Source organism: Cyclopterus lumpus, chromosome 22, assembly GCF_009769545.1.
Source record: "Cyclopterus lumpus isolate fCycLum1 chromosome 22, fCycLum1.pri, whole genome shotgun sequence".
NCBI lineage: Eukaryota > Metazoa > Chordata > Actinopteri > Perciformes > Cyclopteridae > Cyclopterus > Cyclopterus lumpus.
The window spans coordinates 19971221-19981287 of record NC_046987.1 but is presented as its reverse complement, the minus strand read 5'-3'; the positions used below and the strand labels follow the sequence as shown (position 1 = coordinate 19981287).

General features: G+C 44.5%; 2 protein-coding genes across 7 annotated transcripts in view; one reads left to right on the top strand and one right to left on the bottom strand.

The window, feature by feature from the left end:
• The first annotated feature begins 84 nt into the window (after positions 1-84).
• On the top strand, positions 85-4871 carry ccdc170 (coiled-coil domain containing 170). Its single transcript, XM_034563552.1, has 8 exons — positions 85-102; positions 260-442; positions 786-1088; positions 1684-1884; positions 1974-2147; positions 2298-2540; positions 2725-2916; positions 4498-4871. Exons 1-8 carry the CDS (start codon positions 85-87, stop codon positions 4738-4740), a joined length of 1557 nt encoding a protein of 518 aa, XP_034419443.1. The 3' UTR covers positions 4741-4871.
• Positions 4872-4887: 16 nt separating this feature from the next.
• The window catches only part of syne1b (spectrin repeat containing, nuclear envelope 1b), a 70611-nt gene continuing 65431 nt past the window's right edge, over positions 4888-10067 (bottom strand). For 3 of the 6 annotated variants that reach the window (XM_034562738.1, XM_034562740.1, XM_034562744.1), the window contains 8 exons: positions 9929-10055; positions 9570-9781; positions 9274-9474; positions 9064-9192; positions 8453-8665; positions 8238-8330; positions 7399-7457; positions 4888-5941 (listed from right to left, as the gene is read on the bottom strand). In XM_034562738.1, coding sequence (XP_034418629.1) covers positions 5704-5941; positions 7399-7457; positions 8238-8330; positions 8453-8665; positions 9064-9192; positions 9274-9474; positions 9570-9781; positions 9929-10055 — 1272 coding nt within the window. In that variant the 3' untranslated portion in view covers positions 4888-5703. The remainder of the gene's footprint in view (positions 5942-7398; positions 7458-8237; positions 8331-8452; positions 8666-9063; positions 9193-9273; positions 9475-9569; positions 9782-9928; positions 10056-10067) is intronic. The other 3 variants (XM_034562742.1, XM_034562743.1, XM_034562739.1) reach the window with 2 other exon arrangements.

The window sequence follows — 10067 nt, the reverse complement described above, 5'->3', positions numbered from 1 at the left end:
GGTGTTGCCAGGACACTTCTTAAAAACAGAGACAATTCTCTACTGTTTTCACTTCCCCCTGCACCACTTCTAATTATGGAAGTTATGGAAAACTCTGATGAGGTATGCTAACACAATAGAAATTAATTTGAACTATCTTTATGACACACATTTGTGTTTGAACATTAACTAAATTGCACCTAATGTTGAGCTCAGCTTTTAATTGATACATGTCCTACGATAGATTACAAAATGATGATTCTATTATAAACTCTTTTAGGTGGACCAGTCTCACGAGAGGGAGAGGCTGAAGATGAGAATTGCCGTTTTGGATGAGAGTGTGAATTCCTGTGAGGTGGAGTGTAAAGCCAGCAGAGAGACGGTGGTGATGCTGGTGGCGGAGCTGGACCGGGAGAGGAGGAAGGCTGCCAGCAGCGTAGCGGCACTCGATTCACTCAAAGGGGTACACGTTGAAATATCATAAACTCTCAATGCGTATATTAAACAAGCTTATCGTACAATTACATAGTGCACCCATCCAAAAAGTCTGGCAGACACAGTTCTTTCATATTTTATTTATTACGCTGTTCCAGGGGTATTTAGAGACACGTTTGAATCTAACACCAGGGAATAACTTTTTTAAATAAGGATAATTATTATTGATTTATTAGGTTGGTTTAATAGCAGTCAAATTGAATATATGAATACTGGAATCAGCCCATGAATTAACCTCCACGGTAACATATTCAGAACCACATCAGTGTCTCCTGGACCTGGTCTTACACAGGTGTCTCTACCTCCTGCAGGAGTTGGACGGCCTGGTGGTGGGCAGGAGGAGCGTCGAGATGGAGAGGGGGACCCTCGTGGAGCGGCTCGACGCCAGCAAGAGGGTCGTAGAGGCAGCGAGGCGAGAGTCCCGTTGTCTGGAGAAACAGGTGGAGGAGCTTGAAAGGAAGCTCCAGTGGAGCCACGCGGAGACTCGGGCAGCGGAGGAGAAGCTGCAGGTGTTCCTGGAGAAAGTGTCGGCCCTGCTGCAGGGGAAGTCTGAGAAGGCCCCCCTGCTCACGGAGGAAGAGGTGTTACACGACCTGGAGAACGTCTGCAATAAGGTGAGGAGTCAGAGCGGGGAAAGCATTTCAAAACCAGTTGGTTTCACTATAACGTTCTTCTTTATATTACAAGTATCGCCCTATAATGAAAGGAAGTGAAACACGTCGTAGCCTAAGGTATCGCCTTTTGAACACTCGCGTCTTTAAAAGTGCAAAAGGGAATAACTTTCAGTGAGTATTATTGTTATTTTTTAATCAACACAGTGTAATCAGCATTTTAATATTGTTAATTGTACTCATTTTGTTGGGTGGTTAAATTTACTTTATAAGATTGATGTGCTTTATATATTATTATTTTCATAATTTTTTTTATTGATAGTAGGCATCAATTAGACATTTACAGATGTCTTTCAGACAATTGACATTGCATGTGCAGTTTTTAGATGATGCTAATTTTAGTTACACACACACAGTATAGAGCAAGAGGTGTGTAATAAGTTTAAATATTGATTAACAAAGTACATAGTGCCTACATGTACCTCAAAAGTTTACTTAAGTTCACCGTATTGAGTTACTTCCCAACACATTTCCCTTTACATTGAATCTCGGGCTTGAATGTCTCCCACGCCGAGATAAAAAAGCATCCTTCCTACAGTCTTTGTCAGAGATGGAGGCCCGGCTGTGTCGCGTCTCCGAGGAGCTGAGCGAGCACGCCGACCTCCGGCACAGAGCCCTGCAGAGGGCTCAGCTCGCGGAGCAGCAAGTCCAGGACCTGAGGGAGCGGCTGCGAGGCCTGGAGACGGAGCTGATGGCAGCAGACATGCAGCGAGACGGGCTGAGGCTCAACAAACAGCACGTGGGTGAAGTCAGGGGAACAGGAAGTCACCGTTACGGGTAAACACTATTTAGATGACAGAAGTGTTCCATCCAATTTTGCTTTAACAGTATGAAGAGTTTCTGGAGCAGCTGTCAGAGACCATGAGGGTTGACGGTATTGCTGTGGATCTGGGCTTCGACATGAGGCTGAAACTCATCCTGTCCCGGACCGAGCAGCTCGTCAGACAAGAGGCAGCAGCTCTGGTGGAGAGCAAAAGTCTGACCTACAGTCTGCAGAGGAAGGTATGGGCTGCACGCAAAGGCTTACGGTCTTAAACAACCGATCAGAAGCTGAATGGTGTTTTATTAATCCTCCTCTCAAAATGCACAAATGCACAAACAGTGGTTGCAATCCACCCGTAAGAAAGAAATATTCCTTTTGCCTTTTCATAGTTTAAGTCGCAGAAAGACCAACTCGAGAGCAAAGGACTGCACGTCCAGCTCCTGAGGAACAAGGTGTCCCAGCTGGAGGAGGAGAAGAGGAGCCGTTCGGCGTCGGCCGTGGGACGAGACGACGCTCATCTGGAGACCCGGAGGCTGCAGAAGAAAGTGGAGCGTCTCCAAGGCGAGCTGAAGGCCACCAAGCTGTCCAACACGGAGCTCAAGGCCCAGCTGTCCCACACCAGTGAGCTCAAGGTAGAGGGCAGAGGGGTTCAACCCCCGACAAATAAACGCAGAGGCACGTTCACCTCATGACCCATCAGGTGTTTGTGTTTGTCTGTGTGGGGGGAAGGAGCTTAAACCGTCCAGCATTTAAGTGTCAGAGCATTCGAGAGCAGTAGAGCCGTTGAATAACAACCCCTCTGTCTGACGGGCTAAGCTGAAAGTCGTGGAACAGAGTCCGGCCACGCAGGAGCAGAGCAAGAGGCCGGCTCAGCTGGCCGAGGCGGAGAAGAAGCTGGACGCAGTGAGCGCAGAGCTGCAGAGCCGAGAGCAGAAGACCAGAGAGGACCAGCAGCAGCTCAACGCCCTCAGACGGAGCCTGACGCAGCTGTCTGACCGGGAGAGAGAGGTGAGGGAACCGACAATAAGGTTCTGTTGAGGAACATCGGAACAAACAGGTTCTAGTGCTGTGGACATATTTACAGTTAGAATACTTCTTATGCCGTTTGTTTGTGATTGAAGGGACAACAACTGGTACTTATGGCACAATTAATAAAAACACAACCTCACGTAACCATCCATCCATCTATCCATCTATCTATCTATTCATCTAACTATATCCATCTATCTTATCTATCCATCTAACTATATCCATCTAACTATCTATCCATCTAACTATCCATCTATCTTATCTATCATCTAACTATATCCATCTAACTATCTATCCATCTAACTATCCATCTATCTTATCTATCCATCTAACTATATCCATCTAACTATCTATCCATCTAACTATCCATCTATCTTATCTATCCATCTAACTATATCCATCTAACTATCTATCCATCTAACTATCCATCTATCTTATCTATCATCTAACTATATCCATCTAACTATCCATCCATCTATCTTATCTATCCATCTAACTATATCCATCTAACTATCTATCCATCTAACTATCCATCTATCTTATCTATCCATCTAACTATATCCATCTAACTATCCATCTAGCTTATCTATCCATCTAACTATATCCATCTAACTATCCATCTAGCTTATCTATCCATCTAACCATCCATCCATCTAACTATATCCATCTAACTATCTATCCATCTAACTATCCATCTATCTTATCTATCCATCTAACTATATCCATCTAACTATCTATCCATCTAACTATCCATCTATCTTATCTATCCATCTAACTATATCCATCTAACTATCTATCCATCTAACCATCCATCCATCTATCTTATCTATCCATCTAACTATATCCATCTAACTATCTATCCATCTAACTATCCATCTATCTTATCTATCCATCTAACTATCCATCTATCTTATCTATCCATCTAACTATATCCATCTAACTATCCATCTATCTTACTATCTATCCATCCATCCATCTAACTATCTATCCATCCATCCATCCATCTATCCATCTAACTATTTATCCATCTATCCATCCATCCATCCATATATCTATCCATCCATCCATATATCTATCCATCCATCTAACTATCTATCTATCTATCCATCCATCTAACTATATATCCATCCATCTAACTATATATCCATCCATCTATCTATCCATCCATCTAACTATATATCCATCCATCTATCTATCTATCCATCCATCTATCTAACTATCTATCCATCCATCTATCCATCCATCCAGACCAGGGATGCTCTTTGTCTGCTTTATACTTTACAAGTTAGACATTTTAAAACATTCTTTGTAAATAACTACACAGTATAATCTACTTTAGGGCGCGCCATTCAAAACGGCTCCAAAAGACTCTGGATAATAGTGTTTTTATATCCTATTTATTGGTGTTTGTGTGCAAAAAAAACAAACAATTGTAATGAGTGAATGAAGTGTGTGCTGATAAGTTATGTTTTTCAAGAGTTTTATCAAAGATATCGTCGCTGGTTTCAGAAACGATTTCTTAGAAATCAAACTCCGTATTCTTTGATCTCCGCCGCTCAGCTGCTGGACTTCCGGACGGTTGTTTCCCAGATGTTGGGTCTGGACGCCACCGCTCTGGCTCTTCCGAGCTATGAAATCATCAAATCATTGGAGGGCCTTCTTCACCCTCATCATCATCATCATCATCATCATCGTCATGGTAACGTGCCCCGGCTCTGTACTCACCAGAGGCCTCTTCCTGCCAGCTCCTCTTTCGATGTCTCTCCCTCCGGGTCTGCTCCCCTCCACGAAGCCCAGATTTAAACATCAAACTGCACTTAAATATTAATGTTTTCTTGTAATAAAACCTTATCAAATCATAGAAAAACATATTTTCTTTTTTGGTGTGTTTCTCAGGTAAAGCTCAGTATGAATATGACTCTTAAAAAAAATGAAATAAAAAGACAAATATAAACATGAGGATTTGGCATTCATTGTTTTTGATGGTCGCATATACATACATACATTTTTCAGACTAATTTATATCCATTATATACACATGTTAAATAATCCTGGTTATACATTTGATACCGACAGTCATACACATTATACAATAGTTCTTCTATATGTCAAAATTCTCCATCCTAAAATATTTTTTTTTTAAATCTTTTGTTAAAAAATAAAACGACAAAATGTATAAAGACAACGAGTGACTGATTAAACTCTTTAAATGATCTTTGATTATTAAAACACACGACTTGGCTGACAGATAATCTTTTTTTTGAATGAATCAATGTAATTCAAGTTTAAAAATGGACACAGCGACGGACGTGAGTAAATTAAAAAAAAAAGCAAAGATCGGAACCGCATGCCAGAATATTACAGGTAAAAAAATAATTGCAATGTAAGATGTATTAAATGGTTTTTTTGTGTGTTTTGTTTTTGCACATTTTTGAGTGACAAGCAAAATTCACAGGCTATAATTCAGCATTTACCTTTGGTGCTAGATCTCTTCAGAGAAATACAACATATATATGTGTATACATGTATGTATATTCCACTGAATGGACCTCCAGTTCATCCATCCAGTAAGGTCCACTGTGTCCTGAACCCACACAGAGGAACATAGTGAGATGCTTGATGCGCTACACTAAGATATCGACTGTGGAGCACAAATGGATGACCGAGATCTTTTTTTTGTTTGTTGCTCCCAACACGATTGACCTCTTCAAAAAGGACCTCGATCTCCAGTCGAGGTCATCCAGCTGCAACGAAGATGCAGCCGGTCTACACCGGAGGAGGCCCGTTGGTGTAGCTGAGCATCGGGTAGAAGGAGTGAGCCAGGTTGTTGGACTGACCGCAGTAGTCCTCCTCGGTCATGGGCAGCAGGAAGGCCAGGACCACCAGCAGGAGCATGGCGAGCTGCAGGGGCAGCGCCACCCGGAGGACGCGCCGCAGGAACGAGGGTCTAGGAACCGCCAACGAGTCAGAAGGGAAGGAAGCGGATCCAGCGTCGCTGAGAGACCTGCTCGAGCACACACACACACACACACACACACACACACACACACACACATGAACACACACACACACACACACACACACACACACACACACACACACACACACACAGCAGCGCAGACGGACGTTTAGTCATTTCAGAACTGCCACCTCTAGGTTTTTTTTTTTACATTTTATGTGCACGAAAATAAACTCGGTGTAAATAACCGGCAAATTAAATTAGCCTAGTTTAATAAACAAACTTCTCTCCAATCTCGTCCACACGCCATGAGTGCTCATGAGTCACCGTCACGCGCTTGAAGGACTTCGCCAACGGTGGCTCAAAAAGGCAACAACGTGATCTACATGCCAGTTACACAGGCGGGAGCATACACACTGTACACACACACACACACACACACACACACACACACATTTTATTTGTGAGCTTTTGCGAAGGAAGTTAGGCTAAAAGACAAAAAGGCATGCTTGCAAGTTATCCGCTGAATAAATCACATGTTTTAAAAAAAGTCCTGCTGGGAAGATGCAAAGCATGCCGAGGCAAGAGGAGCGACGGCCATCAGAAACAGTGAGAGTGTGTTCCTCTCAACGGTCAGCCAGCGGCTTCCAAGTGTCATACGAGTTCATTGAGTCTTTTACAGCCACCGTCAAGCAAAACTGGGGGGGGGGGGGGCTCAAGGGCATCATTGTAAAGAAAGGTAACTCCCACTTCACGCTACTTACCTACTGTTAAATATAGTTTTTCACATATTTCATATTTCATTAAAATGATCCTCGACTCCAGGAATGCATGGATATTAATGACGTATGAATTAAACTCAGGATGTGCCCCATAACACTTAACAAATGGAGACCTGAGACTCACAGATGACAAGCTGAAGGGGGGGGGGGGAGATGATGAATAGTTGGTGAATGATGGATAGCAGCAGCAGAAGCAGAAGAAGAAGAAGAAGAAGAAGAAGAAGAAGAAGAAATGTCTCACACACACACACTAGAGAGAGAAAGAGAGACTGCAGTCTTTGTATTGTTCATTGCAGACATTTACCAGGTCGGCAGTTTGAGAAAAGGTGTGTGTGTGTGTGTGTGTGTGTGTGTGTGTGTGCGTGTGCGTGTGCGTGTGCTCAGTACCAGCAAGGGAGTGTTAGACATAGACACATATTATTATACGTAATGAACGCCCTCCGGTTAGCGATATTAAGCGTAGAAGAGGCTTCGTCCCTAGTGAGCTCCTCGTCACCTACACACAGCGTCTAGACGGGCAGAAGATGATGGAACTCACTATCATGATGAAATTGGGATTCAAAAAAATAAATATAAAGTTCTTTAAAAACCCGGCTGTTGTTGGGGTGGGAGGGGTGGGAGGAAGGGGGGGGGGGGGCTTATAAAGCGTGAATCCAAGTGCATCATGGGCTGTGGAGTTCCATTACCTTCTGGGTGTGCTAGAAACCAACAGAAAGGTACCTGTGCTGTGGACTGCTCACAGAGGGTCCAGGCTGTGACACACTACATTTGCCCCGTTGCTGTTTGCAATGAACAGGGGGGGTTCAGGAGGGGGGGGGGGGGGGGGAGGTAAAAGAAAGAAAGTATGTTTCAGTCCAGGCAAATCAAGACAAAAAAAAGCTACCGATGAAAAAGAAAACTCCCAACATGAAAAAGAAGAGCGGCAACAAAATCATAATGTGAAAGGTTGATTTAGTAAAATCTGTCTTTTTGTGAATGCAAATAGGAAGCTAGGAATTATGCAATGTGACGCATGGATTTCTATGATAACAGTAGCACACACACATACTGTAAGCAGCGACATGCATGTTTGGACTGATATCAAGATGCATAACGACTCGATGTTGATTCTTGTTGCCTGCAAAACTAATAAACAAGTATGATGTCATAAAAACACAGTTTATTCAGTTATTTTGTACATTTAACAGTATTTCTACAGGGATAAAACCAACAAGTGAGAAGAAATTAAGGGAAAGTTTATTGGGGGGGGGGGGGACTATTTTATTTTTTTTGTGTCGGAATACTGGAAGAGAAAAAGTGACAGCGAGGGTAGAACTGAAAAAGTCATCCGAGGAGGAGATAAATAGAAAGAAAAGGTTTTCCCCGAGTTGTCTTGCAGGATTTATTTTGCAAAAACATGCGTGAGGAGTCAAAAGGCTGGAAGAGGTTCAGAGGGAGTGTAGAGAAGGTTGTGGAGGTGGAGGAAGGTGATGACAGGGGGGGTGAACATGGGCCTTCAACATTCAGAGGGGTTAACCGGGACACCGGGCTTCACGCGGACAGGTAGACGTATACGTTACCGAGCGCTGTCGACTCGGCGTGCTCCTTCCTGATACAGGACTGAGGGAGCCGGAGGTGTCCAGCTCATCGGCAGATGACCAAGATGAGAGATCCTGACGAGGGAAACGAAACAAAAGAGAAAGAAAAGCAGAGCGAGAGAGTGAAATGTCTACTTTAGAAAAGTTGACTCCTCGTGAATCCCAAAACACTGCACGGGCACGTAGTGAAGATCCACCTGCTGACTGCTGGTGATGTCCAGAATCTTGGCCAGCTCTCGGAGGTCTCGGGTCACCTCCTTAAGCAGCAGCTTGAGGCGGTTCCCGATGACGTGGACCTTCTCTTTGGCCTCCAGGCAGTCGCTGCCCTGAGAGTTGACCAGCAACTGGAGGGACATGTCTTGCAGCGAGGCCACTTTGAGCTGCGAGTCCAGCAGCTCCTGGCGGATCTTCTGTTTGGGGGGGGGGGTTGTGAATTTGAGACATGAACTCGGGGGTGAAAAGCACCAGGAGGCCCAAAACAAGTCCTGTTGTATTTGAAATTAAATTAAATATGTTGTGGTACCTTAATCTTTGTGTATATTCTTTCACCTGTGCTATAACTACCTTGCACCCCTATTATATTCCAATGAATGTATTATGTTATATTAATTTTCCAGCTTTGGACGCAATTATTTTTATCATCAAATAAGATCGTTAAAATATGATCAATTACTGTCCAATGGAGGGTAACTCGTGACAGGAAGGTCAATGCACTGCGTGTGTGGGATGAAGAGCAACAAGGGGCTTTTATGATATAAAAGATCACGTTGTTGGGTTTATATATTCACGTATACGATATGTCCTGTACCGTAAGTATCTTGTGATGCTCGTGGAGAGTGTCGCTGTCCTGGATGGGGTCGATGGGAACCACCTCGTTCCTCCTGCGGTCGATGTTCTCCAACCACAGCAGCAGGCCGTGACTCATCTCATGGAAGTCCTGTTGATCAGATGCGGATCAGGGGAGTAGAAACAATCTCTCGTTCCCCTTTCAGAAGAACCGCTCCCGGTCCTACCCTACCTGACATTGCATGAGCGCTTCCTGTAAGGAGCACCTCCACTCCTCCAGCGAGCTGCCCAGCTTGTCCCAGTGGTTGTTCATGTCTTTCAGTTTGGCCTGCAGCTCTCGGGACTCCTCCGTGGCCGACTGCACAAACTCGGTGCTGCACAGGTTGACGGACAGCACGATGGCTTTGCGCTTGTCGTACGCCTTCTGCAGCTCCTGCAGACAAAAAAAATGTGCGTTTGTATTTATATTTGTGCTTTTTACAGAGATATTTTTGCAAAGGTGCTACCAAAAAAGAAAAGCGACGCTACCTTGAGCTTTTTGATGCGCTGCTCTATGGTCTGGATGTCCGTGCTGAGGTCCAGCCTCCGCTGCTGCTCCAGCTCTTCCTCCGTCTCTCCCAGCCAGGTCCACACTTTGTTCAGGTCAGAGTTCAGCTGCTGCCACTGCTGCTGGTTCTGCTTCGTGCGCAGCTCTTTGCTGAGGTCCTGAGCCTGCAGGAGCTCCCAGCGTTCAATCACTCCTAGGTGATAGAGGGGAAGAGAAGAGTTGTAACCCCACTCGATAAAAGCTCACACGTTTCAACCTTTTTTCGTTTCGCGCACATTCATTTAAAAAGTGCGTTAATGTAGGATACGTGCACAGCAGGAGGGGTTGACGGGTGTATTACCGGATGTCTGGGATTCTGAGCTGCTTGGATCTGCCAGTCCAGACCCCGTGTCTTCCTCCTCCTTCAGCTCGCAGCCCATCCTCTTCACTGTGTCGATGCTGCCCCGACACTCGCCCAGCAGCCGCATCTGCAGACGGAC

Bases quoted from the DNA above. Each gene is read 5' to 3' on its own strand.
- ccdc170 (XM_034563552.1), top strand. The intron at 2,148-2,297 runs GTATGGGCTGCA...GCCTTTTCATAG, and splicing joins CCTACAGTCTGCAGAGGAAG to TTTAAGTCGCAGAAAGACCA. The intron at 2,541-2,724 runs GTAGAGGGCAGA...TGACGGGCTAAG, and splicing joins CCCACACCAGTGAGCTCAAG to CTGAAAGTCGTGGAACAGAG.